Genomic DNA, 14851 nt, shown 5'->3' with positions numbered 1-14851 from the left:
TTTGGACCGAGATACGAGTTCATCAATCCATCAGCATCCGGTAGCACAAACGAACTCATAGCAAACCCACCTCCAGTACCTCAAATACCTTCTCGTTTCGTCTCCACTCCAGCGCACGACGAAAGATACCACTACGACGATGAAGCTCCCACACCAGACGAGAAATTACAAAAAGCCAGGGCCGGGGCCGGAACTCCCCAACACACCCCAATTCAAATGTCCTTGGTACATGAATGCTTTTTTGTTGCTACTGTTGCAGCAGCGCATCTCATGATTCAAGCAGCCCTGGGCCTTGCCTTGGCCCCGATCGACGTCATTGGCCAGGACATGCGAACCAGTAATCCAGGAGAGCTCTCGTGGTTCATCGCCGCCTACTCTTTGACAGTCGGAACCTTTATCCTCATATTTGGAAGAGCTGGGGACATATTTGGCCACAAGCAAGTGTACGCGCTAGGGTACGTGTGGCTTTCAACCTGGAGTGCATTGGCTGGGTTCGCCGGCTACACGCACAACCAGATATTCTTCGACATAACCAGGGCAATGCAGGGCGTCGGTTGCGCCGCTCTGTACCCCACCGGTATCGCTCTCTTCGGAAGGACTTACGCACCGGGTATGCGCAAGAATATCGTGTTTAGCATTTTTGGCGCCATGGCCCCAATCGGGTTCGTTATTGGTGCCACCTTCGGCAGCATCTTTGGTCAGCTTCTGTGGTGGCCTTGGGCTTTTTGGGGATATGCCATCGCTGCATTGGGCCTTGCTTGCTCAGTCGTAATCGTGGTGCCAAAGGCCCTCGGCGAGGTTCCGCCTAACCGTGGTTTCGACACGATGGGAGCGTTGACGAGCGTCATTGGTATGATTCTCATCAACGTCGCATTCAACAACGGACCCCTGTTCGGATGGAGCACTCCGAATGTCTACTTCATCCTTATCATTGGAGTGCTATTCCTGCTCTTCTTTGGATGGGTTGAGGCGCGGGCCGAAAACCCTCTGATTCCGAAATCTGCTATCAACTCCACGACAATCTTTATCCTGTCGCTCCTCACGCTCGGATGGGGCAGTTTCGGCATCTGGGTTTACTACACCTGGCGATTCCTGACGCTTTTGCGACATCAGACTCCATTATCGATCTCCGCAGAGTTTGCGCCTGTTGTTGTTGCGACCCTCTTCGCTTCCGGACTGACGGGATTTCTGCTCTCGCACACGCCTGTGAGCTTCGTCATGGTGCTCTCCTGCCTCGGTTTCTTCCTTGGAAATCTGCTCGTGGCGCTCATGCCAGTCAACCAAGTCTACTGGACTCAGACATTCCTCAGCATTGTCATCATGCCGTTCGGCATGGACATGTCGTTCCCGGCGTCGTCTGTCATTCTCTCGAACCACATGCCGATGGAGCACCAAGGCCTGGCGGCAGCACTAGTGACGACCGTCATGAATTACTCCATCAGCATCACTCTTGGATTTGCGGCGCTGGCCGAGAGCAATGGAGACAGAGGTCCCGACGGCCAACCGGATCTGTTCCAGGGGTTTCGGGATGCCTACTACGTTGGTGTTGGGTGCGCCGGGCTGGCGGTCTTCCTTTCAATAATATTCTTCATCAAGAGCATGATCAAGGACGGATGGAAGGTCACGGATCCAGGCCACTAGTCCTCAAGGCTCGAATGAGAACGCCAGCCTCACTGACGGTCGATTGTATGAATAGACAGGGCAACGCGACACCTGTGAACGGCTGGGACGGGGCGGGGACGGAATCATCCAAAAGGCGAGGCGCTGGGAGTTTTGCATATGTCTCTTTTTTCCTCTCTTTCGAGCGTGTACAGAGCTGCATGCGGTCCACACAGCAGATATTCTTGTTCTTTGAGGAGCAACGAACGCGGGGATTGATGAGGGATAATCCAGTGGCAATACAGATTGTCCACCGCTGTTTTCTTTCGCACTTGTCGGCGTTGTTACCTATACTTGCCTACCAGTCCTTTTAATGGTATTTGATAATGACTGCAAAGTTTGTCGCAATCCCCATCATGGTTGTGGTGTCCCTAAACCTCCGTATTCTGGGGATGTTCTCAGATTCGCGACGCAACACTGCACTTTCTTCGCAATGAAGATGGGTCGTTTCACACGTTTTTTACAGAAGAAACGTAGGGCCAAGACTTTGTTTGATTGGTGTTGCCCCTGACCGCTGACCTTTCTTTAGAAATTGCTGCATCCGGGCTAGCCGTCATCCACGGCGTCATCCTCAAATACTAGCGCTTGCTTGCCCACCAAGGCCATCTTTTCGACTGCACACGATTGCTAAGTGATGATTGTTTAGTAGCAGAAACAAGGATCACAAAAAGGTCGCAATTTCATGAATGCAGCTCGAAAATGAAGGTTAAGTACCTCCTGCTTTGCGGCGAGTTCCACACCTCGTGGTGGACACCTCTTCACAGCCACAGCGAGCCGCCACCATCCTGAGAAAATCCCGACAAGAGAAGTAGCGTGAAAAGCCTCGTTTCGCAAAGCGACATGCGGCCACATTGCCTGAAGCCAGGATTTGTTTATTTGGCGGACGCGGACCCTTCGATCCTCGCGAGGATCCTCCACAATTCTCCTTACGACAAACGGACGCATCGAAATGTCCCAAAGCACGACCAGAAACTTCAACACCAACCGCTGGTACCAGATCCTGCCCAGCAACGATAGTCTCGCATTGTCGGGAACGGCTACCTGGGAGGGAGAGGGCTACGGATCGGTGATTACCCACGACCAAAACCGCACCGATTATGAGCAGCAATGGCAGATATACTCTTTCAGCAGTACACTCGTCGTCCTGCGGACGCGCGCATCGGGCCCCGATAACTACCTGCGGGTCCAGGGGGCGGATTGGTATGGCGACGGGCCAATCCCGAAGCCGCGCATGTCCAACGCGTCGACGCCGGACTTGTCCATGTTCTGGAGCATGGGGAAGTGGGCCGATGGCTCGTTCTACCTCTGGAATGCTGAGAATGGGACAAACTACCATCTGAACACGACGTTGACCAGCTGGGGACATACGGAGATGATATCGCTCAATCCACAGCCGAAGGAAGGGCAGTCCTTTTCCTTTAAAGAGTTGGGCGAGATCAACAACCAGACTTTTTCTACCATTAATGTAAGAAGTGGAGATCGTGCTCTTGGATGAGAGAAGTGTGGGTAGATAGCTAACTTGTCCTGCGTATCAGACTCCACCATCAATAGCCCTGGCAACGCCGGCAACGAGTACAGATGAGGCGTCAAGCCGAAGCGCAACAAGGACCCACACATCCTCTTCGTCTTCCTCCACCAAGTCTTCCAGCAAAGACTCGTCCGGCGCATCTAATGGCCAGGTCATGTCTTCGTCCGGTACCGGTGGCGGCCTCTCCACCGGCGCCAAAGCCGCAATCGGAGTCTGCGCCGCTGTTGCTGTGGTTGTCCTCTTCGCGCTTGGCCTCTTCTGGGTGCGGAGATGTAGGAGAAGACGGCAGAACAAGGCGGTGCTTGAAGTTCTCAAAGTGTACCCGCAAGACCTAGTGCATGAGGCACCTGCATTGCAACACCGTCCAGCACCGGCAGAATTGTATGCGGTGTCGAAGGCTCCGGAGATGGATGGAGGTGCAAAGTTCGAGATGGATGGAGCCGTAAAGTATGAGATCGACGGTGGTGAGAAGTACGAGATGGGAGACGGCGGGCGAGAAAGGCCTGTATATAGGTAGTAATGGCTAGGTCGGCCGGGAACTGTTTTTGGGATTTCCGTGGGCGGTATGGCGTTCTCTCAGCATATTATCTTTGTGAAGCTTCTATACCCATCGAGTTTGAGCACGTGGTCAACGGGATTCCCGATTCTGAGGATCGAATTAACCGCTGCATGTGGCTTCGGTGTTGCTGAATCATTCCGTTGGGACCGCCGACTTGGCCACTGCTTGACTTTTGAGCTCTTGTCATCCAAAAGTTCCCATCCCATGCATTTTCCCCCCGCTGTAAGAGCAGACCGAGAAAAGTCTCTTCAGACTTTCTTGCGCCTGTTTGGACCTCGGGCGTCGGGGCCGGAGGACCGGTGAGAGACCAAGGGGCTGGGTGGCTGTGTGGTGAAGAATCAACCCCCCCAAGAAACTTGCCCCAAGCAAGCGGGAAGTGTACGACGCTCTGCACTATCGCCATAGCCGTCTGGACGAGCAGCATCAGATGGGGTGTTGTTCGCATCAGAGAGTGTTTGGTTGTCTAGACCCTGGGAGGACACGGAGCATCGGCACTACGTCAGTGGTCCCTGCGTCTGATCGCTGCCGTGGTGCTGGTGCGCTAGAGCCATGGGGCAACATACAGAAGCGAGAACTGCCAGAGGCAACGTCGTCCACCCACCCTCCGCCCGACATCTCTTGTGATAATGGCAAGGTGGTCTAGCCGACGCTCATAATGTTTGCGGTTTTGCCATTGGCACCTTATCGACTTATGCGCAAGCCCAACATGAAGTCTTGCCAATGTCTTGTTTCAGCGGTCCCTCGACGTCATTGGCATGGGCCACTACGCGCCGTCTCTTCACAATCCAATGCACACCATGGCTATGGACTTCCGTCGGATTCTCGGGATCTATCCGAACGTGCATCGGAGAATAGGATTGATACCACAGGAATACAAGATTTTGCCAAGCTTCGATGATCCAACGGCAACTCAGCACCATGTCCTGGATTAAGAAGAGCACTAATAGCTATCTTTAACCGCAATTACATCGCCCTGGCTCAAGAATTCCCTTCATCACGACCGAAAACATGCGATTGTTCCTTGTTCTGGGTCGTTCGGGGCAAGCCGAACTTCCCGTATCACAACCACATGGCTCTACCCTTCAATGTATTGTTGTCGCGATTTCGTGGCCGGTTGACAGCTCATGAGGTGCTCACAAGCTCTCCGCCTTCCGGATATGCGGTATCGTTACTCAAAACCCTATTCAAAGCTGAACTAACTCTTATCAAACCAAGCCACATCAGTTCCGGTGGCTCAGCGTGGAATCAGACGGTTTCTAAGACGACCACAGCTGAGCATCATACATGCAATCGGATGTCAACATCCGGGTCGAGCGAAAGTTCTCCGATTTCCGAGGTGTTCGTTTCACCATGCTGGCCACATCAACGGTAGACTATTGACCACACCGCCATGTATCGTTTCCTTGCCCCGAAACACTAACATGGCCCGCAAAGAGCATGGGTGGGTACAGCCGTGTTGGGCAACCTACGAGTTTATTTACGTCTCTCCTTCGGTCGGGTACGGGCCGACCCTGCACGGCTGATCAACATGAGATAAGCCTAAGGCGCAACGGGGATATGAACTTGTGCGTCTGTTGTGTTTAAAGTTTGCCTAGGACACGCCCAAAAGACAATGTCGAATCGAAAACCCCCGCCTCCTGCCGGTCCCGCGTCAATAATCGCGCGACTGAGCATTCGAGTGTACTGTGGAGAGGTCTATAAGAAGTCAAGACGCAACGTTGACGACGCAGTGTTCAGCCTCATTGAAGACCCACTTCGTCAACCCCGAATTCGATCCGAAACTCACCCCTTTTGGAACTATTCGTGATCAACACCATCTGGAAATAAGTCTATATGCTCTCCTTTTTATGTCCGGACTCGAAGTATATTAGTTCTGTCTTGCTATATCTTCCAGGAGCAGCCACGGAATCTTGAGCTTCAGGACGCCTTGAGCACTCGCCTACATCACATTTTTCAAAAATACATCATTCTCTTTCAGATTTTTGCCTCTCGTTGAAAGTTGCTTTTGTCAACAGAACTTGCTGTCTTTTTCGTTCCATCGCCCTTCGCACACATCTTACCATGGGATCCATTGGAAATGCCGCGTCAGTCAAGACAGGGGGACTTTCCCCTTTCACTGGAAAGACGCTCACTCGTCGAGTGGACGACATTGCAAATTCCGACCCCGGTCGCACTTGGGTGACTGTCCCTTTGACCAACGATGTTTATGGAGAGTGGAAGGACATAACATTTGGAGAGCTTCGCCAGGCCATTGATGGATTGGCACGTTGGATAGAGAGCAAAATTGGCGCTGGAAAAGACAGGGAGACTGTCGCTTATCTTGGGTAAGGGTTTCTTCCAGTCATAGAATCAAGCCAACTGATTGCTTCTAGTATCAATGACATCCGCTACACGGTAGTGATTTTGGCCATGATGAAGACCAACCGCAAGGTGAGACTTCTCTTTTAAACCACAGTGGGTGTCAAGGCAATGGCAGCTGTAGACAATAAAGCTAGGGCTCTTGGAGCTTTTATCCACTGTCATGGGCCGTGCATAGGAAGCACTCATGCATCGCCTCAGGGGTATCGAGAGACAGAGTCGTGCATCACCGCGGGCGCACTCAGGGAGCTGCCATTTCTTTTGATGTCCGCTTTGGTACTATCTACAGAAGACTTACGAAATTTTTAGGCCCTGCTTCCCTCGCTCCGCAACTCAGATGACGGCCAAGCAAACCTTGTGGCTGGCACAGGGACCAAAGAATACTTCTATTCTGAGGGAGTCGAAAAGCATCTAAATGCATTCACTTTCAACTCCCAGTTGCGAGGTTTCCAAATCCCCTCTTTTGAGGAAATGTTGACTGAGGGCGCCAAGGGTCTCTACCCGACTCGCGAAGAGGAAAAGAAATTTCCGGAAAAGGAATTTGAGAAGGTGCTGGTTTTGCACACCTCGGGAAGCACCGGACTGCCTAAGCCGATCTACGTCACGAATGGCTGGCTGTCGACTCTCGAACATCAAAAATACATGCCAGCTCCTCCCGGCCGTCGCAACGCCATTGCAACTCAAATGTCCGACGATAAGAACATGTTCACCATGCTGCCCTTTTTCCACACAATGGGTATTATGACGATTGTTCGCTCAATTTACTCCGGTCCCTTGTTGCTGCCGCCTCCAGGCAGAATGCCAAACGCCGAGTTGGCGACTGATATCTTGCTGCACAAGAAGCCTTGGTCGGGACTTTTCACTCCTTCGATGCTGGAGGACATGAGCGAGAGCGAGAGGAGCCTCGAGGCCCTCGCCACCACTGAATACATCTTTTTCGCCGGTTCGCCCCTGGCAAAGGAAGCAGGCGACAGAATCATCAAGAAGACGAATCTCGTTTCCATAATTGGTTCCACAGAAGCTTGCTTCACTGCAACCTTGCACCACGAAGACCCTACAAGCGACTGGCAATACTTTGACTGGTCGCCCCACTCAGGTATTGTCATGGAAGACGCTGGTCAAGGCGAGGGGTTGCACGAGTGTGTCATCAAGCGCATTTCCCACCCAAGCTATCTCGGTGTCTTCTATTCATTCCCTGAGATTGAGGAATGGAGGACAAAGGATCTTTTCGAAGCCCATCCCACCAAGCCAGGCCTGTGGAAGTACAAGGGCCGCAGAGACGATGTCCTGGTCCTGAGCAACGGCGAGAAGTTCAATCCAGTCACGTACGAAAAGACGGTCGAGGAGCATCCGGACATTCGTGGCGCGCTCGTCGTGGGCCAGGGCCGCTTCCAGCCTGCACTTCTCATCGAGCCGGATTGGGATAGAGTAGGTGCCCGCGATCTGACTGCTTTCCTGGACTCGATATGGTCAGTAGTTGAGAAAGCCAACAATGATGCCCCATCGCACGCCCAAGTTTGGAAGAACAAGATTGCCTTTACCAAGAAGGAGAAGCCTTTTTCGCGTGCAGCCAAGGGCTCGATCCAGAGAAGAATGACGGTCTCAACCTACGACAAGGAGATTGACGCTCTGTATCTGAACGAAGGACAGGGCTTCGAAGAGAAGCTTGGAAAGTTCGACAAGAACTCTGATCTCCCCGCCACCATGGAATTCCTTCGCAACGCGTTCAAACTTGTCCTGACCAGCCTTCAAGGCAGTTCCGAGTTGGCGGAGACGCTGGAAGACGATACCGACATTTTCGACCTGGGCGTCGACTCCCTGCAGGTCATGGCCCTTTCCAGTGCCTTGAGCTCTGCCCTCAAGTCCGGAAACGAAAAGGGCAGCCGCGACGCCGCCGTGATGCCCCGGGATATTTACAGGAACCCAACCGTGGAGAAGCTGGCAGCTGCTCTCCTCAAGAAGATCTCTGGCGCCGGTGGCAATGAGGTCTCCCGCGAGCAGAAGATGGCCGAAGTACTGAAGAAGTTTACTGCGAATCTTCCTGAAGCGACCAGCGTGCCGTGTGCCGCACCTCTCCCTCAAAAGCACACCTACATCCTCACCGGCACTACTGGCGCTCTTGGAAATTTTATCCTGCAAGACCTCATTGCTTCTCCCGACGTCGCAAAGGTCTTTTGTCTCAACCGCTCGAGAGATGCAGAGGCTCGCCAGGCCAAGTCATTTGCCGAACGTGATGTGACCCCTGACTTCTCAAAGGTGTGATATTCTTCCCTCTTTTTTGTCGAATGGTTTGCTCATGCCCAACAGGTTACATTCCTCCACACCGACTTCAGCAAGCCCGACTTCGGCCTCCCGCAAGAAGTGTACGACGAGCTGGCCCGCAAGACAACGGCCTTCATCCACAACGCGTGGGCCGTCGACTTCAACCAAGCCCTAGACTCGTATGAACCTACGCACCTGGCGGGCGTTCGGCATGTAGTGGACTTCTCCCTGCGCTCGGCCCACCGTGCCCAAATCCTCTTCATCTCCTCCATCGCCTCAATCGGCAACTACCCGTCGACAGTCTCTGAAAAGGGTCCCTTGCCAGAGCGCTACTTTGAAGACGACCGCGTCCCGCTACCCCAAGGCTACGGCGAGAGCAAGCACGTCGCAGGACGCATCCTAGCAGCAGCAGCAGAAAAGTCAGGCGTGCCATCGAGCATCATCCGGTGCGGGCAGCTGGGCGGACCGCGCAGCAAAGGCGTGTGGAACCGGCACGAGTGGCTGCCCAGCCTGGTGCACTCGAGCAAGAACATGGGGATGGTGCCGTCGACGCTGAGCTCGTCGGACCGCTCCGTCGACTGGGTGCCCATGGACGCGGCCGGCCGCACCGTCGTGCAGCTTTCGCGCCGCCGCCTCCAGCTTCTCCAGCAGCAGCAGCAGCAGCAAGACGCCGCCGCCTCCGACGCCCCCCACCGCCAGCTCCTCGACGTCTTCCACGTCTCCAACCCGCACGTCGTCTGCTGGCGCGACCTCGCGCCCACAGTCGTCGCCTTCTACGAGAAGCAGCAGGGCAGGGAGATCCGGGCCGTCGCGTTCGACGAGTGGCTCGCGGCCCTCAAGGCCGTGCCGCTGACGCCCGACGAGATTGCGGCCAAGCCGGGCGTCAAGCTCGTCGACTTTTACAACGGCCTCCGCGTCGAGGGCGGCGCGCTGCCCGAGATGGATAATGCGCATGCGCGCGAGTATAGCGAGTGCTTGCGCGAGCTGCAGCCTGTTGATGCCGCGTTGATGGAGCATTGGCTGCGGTCGTGGGAGTTCTGATGTTCTGATGCTACCTACACGGCGATGCGGCTAGCGAGCTAGCAACTATAGCTGTCTTGCCCCCTCCGCGTGATTCATCTTGGGATAGACTTGTGGGGCTTTGTTGTGGGATCTTCTTGTTCAGACTGAATCGATTGATTGGAAGCGGAGTTATCGGGTTTAGATGTGGAGTCTGGAGCCTTCCTTGTGGGTAGAAAATGAATTGTAAACTTCAGCTTCTCGCTGTCCTTTAAACGATCCACTGAAGTGTCGATGACGATGAGCCCAATGGCCATAGATTGTTGGCAGATTCCGGAACGATGTCGCTGGAGAAGTTTGCCTCCGATCTTAAAGAGTCGGGGAACATAAGAGGCAGTGAGTGGATTCAGGGGTCATTCAAGGCTTGAGGGCTCGCAACCCAGATAACACGCAAAACAAGTACCGACTGCTTTGGTTTCACTGTTTGTTCGTTCTCCTTTGCTCGCTGCTGCCATTGTCCGCTGCTGCCGTGTCGACTACGCCTTGCTCCAATCCCGACGCGCAACAACGCCAGTTGCATTTTGCGTCTGCGTACGTCCACGTCGTCACTCGACACCCCTCCTCAAAAACCCTTGGGCTCGTTTGTTACCCGCTAACCATCAAAACTGAATAAAGCCACTCGCCCTGGGCGTTGCTGCTGCCACTGCTGCTGTTGCCAGCGCCGTCGCTTCTTCCTCTTCTTCTTCTCGGCTGGGAAGCCACACAACGCAACGCAACCCAACCCGCTCGCTGTTCCGCGCGTCTTTGTGGTAAAAGATCAACAAGATTAGGAAAGAGAACATGGGAAGGAGAAAAAGAAAAACACTCTGCCTGCGCCGAGCCCGTATGCTTTTTCAAATGGACGTGCGTGCGTACGTGCGTGACGATTATCATCATCATCTGCTGCTTCTGCTGCTGCTTCCGCTGCTGCTGCCAAGAGATGCAAAATATAAAGCCAGTTCTGTTGAGCCGACTTTTTTTTTCCGTCTGACCGTGTCGACGTTTTGATTTTCTGCCATGCCGCAACCCTAGTCTGGGCTGAGCATGTGCTTGAACTTTTCGATCTATCGGAAGTGTTAATCTATCGTTGAACGATTTGAGAAAGAAGCTGTTGACACGCACCTTTGTCGAGAGGTACTTTTCCACCTCTTCACTGCCTTTTTGGCCCATCTTCCACGCCAGGGGCACCATGGCCACACGCTCCTGGACCACGACCTCGCGGTTGGGGCCCTCGATGGCGCGCACCTTGTCCGGGTTGTTGGTCAGCAGCCGGATGCCCTGCTCACCGCCCAGGTCCAGGTCCACGAGCATGGCCGTCGCCAGACCATAGCTCCGCGCATCGGCCGGATGCCGCAACAGCAGATTGGCCTCGTAAGTGTCGTTGCCCAAGTCTTGCAGGTTGTACGCCTTGAGCTTCTCGGCCAGTCCAATGCCGCGGCCCTCCTGGCGCAGGTATATGATGACGCCGCCGCCGCTCTCGGGCAGCGACATGAGGCGCGCGGCTTCGTCCAGCTGCTCGCCGCAGTCGCACCGTGCGCTCCACACCGTCTCGCCCGTGTAGCACTCGGAATGTATGCGCACGAGCGGCGGTATCTCTTCAGACGCTCGCTCCTGTTCTGAAGCAGCGCCCGCCGCAACGCCCTCCTCCCGCTTGATCTGCTCAATGCGACTGCTGGTTCGGCCCGGGTAGAGCCGGCCGACGTAGGCGCCGCGGATCATGCGGTCGCGCTCGCTCTCGCCGGGCCGCGGCGCATCCAACGACCGCGACCGGATGCGGTTTCCAAAGACAATGGCCAAATGCTCTTTCGAATCCAGGTCGTTGTGGTAGACGTGCAGGAACATTTCCTGGCCCGTCGTCGTCGGTATGCGGGCCCGCACGATGCATTCGACGTGCGGCAGCTTTTCGACCAGCTTCGGCTTTTCGGAGGACGGCCCGCCACTACGGCCTTCGGTCCTGCCTTCAACTGGCACGGATTGTGCGCCACTTTCGACGGCGGGAAAAAGGCGCCCCGGTGTCGCTGGCGGAGTGAAGGCGGGCGATATGATGGAGGGAAGCTGCGAGACTTGTTCGCCATGGCGGGAGTCAGATGTCGACGTGGCGGCGTCCAGAGCGTACAGCTCGTCCGAGTCGAGGCGCAGCTCTGAAATGTTGCGGGTAGGCGGCTGCGGGCGCTCAGGAAAGCCTCGCGGTGTAGCTTGGTCGGGAGTGAAGGCGGGAGAGGCGTGTGCCGGCAAGTCTTGCGACATTGTGGCGGTGGTGAGGACGGCGATGGTGGGGCTCAGGGTCGTCGAGGTGTGAAGACGGGCGGGTTTGAGAGGTGTCGGATCACAGCAAGATGAGGTTGGGAAGACGGGAGGGGCCAATGGGGAATATGTACATGATGGCGTGGAGAGGAAGAAGGAGTCGGAAGTGGGTTGACTGCTGACGCGATCAAGCGGCGGTCCGAGTAGTCCTCGTCCTTCCTTGGAGAGACCTCGGCGACGGGACGTGGGCACGCGCCTCGCTTGATGCTCTGTAAGCAGCCGTCATCCGTTGCCGACTGGGTGGCTTTTCCCACCGTCTTCCAGATCCGATGCTCTCAACACCATCGCCAAACCCATGCTCAGCCCTATGTCCAGGTACCAATTCGACGAAATGCCTCAGCCATCATCGCCGGGGTTTGTAAACTTTGAGCAGTCGTCGCTCACGCGCAGCGCGTCGTCTAGCCCCATGTGACCACAACAGGGCGGGCAGGATCAGCACTTGTCCCAATCCGCGTCTATTCAGTCGTCACGCTGCAGATTATGATTGTATTGACGTCTGCGGGTCGAAGAACAGGTGCAGTCATCCCGGTCGGCCACTCCGCAAGGTCAGATCACTGTCAGTGAGCTGCGAGAATGGCGCAAGAATGGTCCGGCTGGAAGAGCCGTGGCAAGATTGCTCATGCCCAATCTAATGCAAGCGATGCACAGTGAACAGAAAAGGGCAATATACACAAGGCGATGCAAACAGATAAAATGCAACCAGGACAAGACAAGTAACGCACGACCTCAGTGCGTCTTTGCCCATTCACGATACCACTCCAAGCATTCGGCATTGGCAACTGAAGCCGACGTCTTCACATTCAGACCGCAGAGAATCTGCTTGACAGCTCCCTCGACCCTAGTGACGCAAGTTAGCACAAGCTTAGAGGGGAACCCCGAAGATAAACACTCACTTCTTCCCGTTTGTCGTCACGGGAATCTCAAAACACTCGTCAACGACGCCTGGGACATGCCTAGCACTCAACTGTTTTCTGATCGTGGTCTTGATGCTGTCGACCAAGTCCTGCGTACACGTCTTGCCATCAGCCATTTTGAGGAACAGCACGACCGTCTCATCGAGGTCCTCCTCGCGGCGGCGGCCCACACACAACGCGTCGGCGACTTCGGCGGCAAAGTGCGCAAGCACGACGTTGTAGATCTCGGCGCTGCCAAACCGAACGCCCGCCGGCTTGAGAATGCCGTCGCTGCGGCCCAGCATGACGAGCCCGCCCGTCGCCGGATTGAAGCGCACAAAGTCACCGTGGTGCCACACTGGCTGCAGACCGTTGCTGTCCGGCGCGCAGAACTTGTCGAAATAGCTGCTGCGGTACTTTTGCTCGCCCGTCGGGCCCCAGAAGCTGACGGGCTGGCAGGGGAACGGCTTGACGCAGACGAGGTCGCCTGCCTCGCCTCTGTCTGTTACGTCGTGTCCTTGCCAGTCCCATGCGCGGATCGCCATGCCCAGGCCTGCTTGCTGGATTTCGCCGGCGTAGACGGGAGAGAGCGGGCTCGGCGCTCCGAAAAGCGAGATGATGTCCGTGCCTCCTGTGATGCTGCCCAAATTTATGGGAGGAAAGGCTGAGTAAACATAGGAGAAGGCGGAGGGAGCCAAGGGGGAGCCGGTACTGTATATTGCGGTAAGATTCGAAAGTGAAAGGGTTGAAAGCGGAGAAAGTCCCTTTTGCTCGAGCACAGAGAGATATTTTGCTGAGGTCCCAAAGTGCGTGATTCGAAGTTCCTCGACAAGGCGCGGCATGGCGAGATCATCAGCTACCGAAGGTGTTGCTTCGCCGGCAGTTGCTGAAGATGACGAGTCGACGTAGCGGAAAGGCGATCCGTCGTAGAGGACGAGCGTTGCACCGCTTGCGAGACCAGACACCAGCCAGTGCCACATCATCCAAGTGCACGTTGTAAAGTAAAAGAGGCGGGAACTGCTGCCGATTGAACAGTGGAGGATGTGTTCCTTCTTGTGCTGGATCAAGGTTCCAATGGCCCCATGGACGATGCATTTCGGTGCTCCTGTAGTGCCGCTGCTGTATAGGATATAGACAGGGTGGTCTGGAGGCAGCTGAGCAAAAGCGAGCTCAGAGTGCGGGGAACTGGTCAAAGCAACGAACGAGGAGTATTCGAATACTATTGCAGTGGACTTGAACGATGATAGGTTGACTGGCACCCAAGGCACAGTCGGCAGGACAACGACACTGCGCAGACTGGGAAGAGATTCGACAATCTCGCTCAGCTTGGGGAGCACGGGATGGCTCTTGCCATTGTAGTAAGACGCATTGTCCGAGAACAATAACACAGGCTCAATTTGCCGCAGACGCTCGACCACGGCATGGACGCCCGTATCAGGGGAGACTGCAGTCCAAATGGCTCCAAGAGACGTAGCGGCCAGCATGGCCACCAGAGCATTAGTATGGTTAGCGACATATCCAGCAACTCTGTCACCCTCCTTCAGCCCCACGGCAATCATGCCAGCCTGACACTCCTTGACGCGATCTCTCAGCTCTTTCCAGGTGACATTCTCCCTCGTGGTCTCCGTGGCCGCAATCACGGCGACGCCATTCGGGTCAACCTCGACGCCAGCAGGAAAAAGCAAATTCTCTGCGAAGTTGAGCTTGGCCCCACCAAACCATGCTGGTCGGGGGAACATTCTCGTCGTGTCCTCGACAACCTGGCGTGATGCATGAGCAATTGGAACCCCCCAAAAACGACGAAACGATTGGGGCACGCCACGGAAATGGGGAGGGAAGCACAACGCACCTCGTGGTAGGGCTGAGACACCCTGATGCCAACATAGTCCCAGATTGCAGCCCAGAATTCGGCAATGTTTTCTATGCTCCAATGATGCAGCTCTTTGTACGATTGGAGATGCAGACCATGCGTTTTGTTGATGCGCTGCAAAAAATCCCACATTTTGGTCGTCTGCGGTGCAGGATGGGTCCAAAGCTTGCGAGGCGCTGTTTCCATGCCATTGGCGCCATTTTCAAGGTTGATTGCCATAGTCAAGTGCCTTGCTTTGATTGTGAGGATGGATGCTTTTTGGAGGGCAAGAGGTCAGGGAGGGAGGACTGACAATTAGCTGGTCGGCCCTCCCTGCACAACCTTCGGATCCCCGCAAAGCACGGATGCATTCCGCTCCACGCTCCGCCCCCGGGAAACCG

The 14851-nt window shown here is 55.2% G+C and overlaps 5 protein-coding genes across 5 annotated transcripts; 3 read left to right on the top strand and 2 right to left on the bottom strand.

The window, feature by feature from the left end:
• Positions 1-216: 216 nt before the first annotated feature.
• IWZ02DRAFT_381563 (uncharacterized protein) lies at positions 217-1641 on the top strand (the record flags this gene model as incomplete). Its single annotated transcript, XM_066765174.1, has 1 exon — positions 217-1641. The coding sequence occupies one exon, from the start codon at positions 217-219 to the stop codon at positions 1639-1641; it is 1425 nt and encodes a 474-aa protein (XP_066620945.1).
• Positions 1642-2608: 967 nt separating this feature from the next.
• On the top strand, positions 2609-4678 carry IWZ02DRAFT_492555 (uncharacterized protein; the record flags this gene model as incomplete). Its single annotated transcript, XM_066769859.1, has 3 exons — positions 2609-3124; positions 3195-3692; positions 4481-4678. 3 exons carry the CDS (start codon positions 2609-2611, stop codon positions 4676-4678), a joined length of 1212 nt encoding a protein of 403 aa, XP_066620944.1.
• A 750-nt stretch (positions 4679-5428) lies between these two features.
• IWZ02DRAFT_406008 (uncharacterized protein) lies at positions 5429-9598 on the top strand. Its single transcript, XM_066765672.1, has 4 exons — positions 5429-6070; positions 6119-6176; positions 6414-8360; positions 8412-9598. Exons 1-4 carry the CDS (start codon positions 5808-5810, stop codon positions 9405-9407), a joined length of 3264 nt encoding a protein of 1087 aa, XP_066620943.1. The 5' UTR covers positions 5429-5807; the 3' UTR covers positions 9408-9598.
• An 834-nt stretch (positions 9599-10432) lies between these two features.
• Positions 10433-11651, bottom strand: IWZ02DRAFT_381873 (GTP cyclohydrolase-like protein II; the record flags this gene model as incomplete). The annotated part of the gene is made up of 2 exons (XM_066765193.1): positions 10433-10468; positions 10527-11651. The coding sequence occupies 2 exons, from the start codon at positions 11649-11651 to the stop codon at positions 10433-10435; spliced, it is 1161 nt and encodes a 386-aa protein (XP_066620942.1).
• A 604-nt stretch (positions 11652-12255) lies between these two features.
• IWZ02DRAFT_42526 (acetoacetyl-CoA synthase) lies at positions 12256-14776 on the bottom strand. The gene is made up of 3 exons (XM_066765892.1): positions 14451-14776; positions 12602-14361; positions 12256-12546 (listed from the first exon to the last, which is right to left on the bottom strand). Exons 1-3 carry the CDS (start codon positions 14688-14690, stop codon positions 12435-12437), a joined length of 2112 nt encoding a protein of 703 aa, XP_066620941.1. The 5' UTR covers positions 14691-14776; the 3' UTR covers positions 12256-12434.
• Positions 14777-14851: the final 75 nt, after the last annotated feature.

The sequence above is a fragment of the Phyllosticta citriasiana genome (assembly GCF_038021145.1).
Source record: "Phyllosticta citriasiana strain CBS 120426 chromosome Unknown IWZ02scaffold_10, whole genome shotgun sequence".
Lineage (NCBI taxonomy): Eukaryota > Fungi > Ascomycota > Dothideomycetes > Botryosphaeriales > Phyllostictaceae > Phyllosticta > Phyllosticta citriasiana.
The sequence above is the reverse complement of the archived record's forward strand: the minus strand, read 5'-3'. Positions and strand labels throughout refer to the sequence as shown.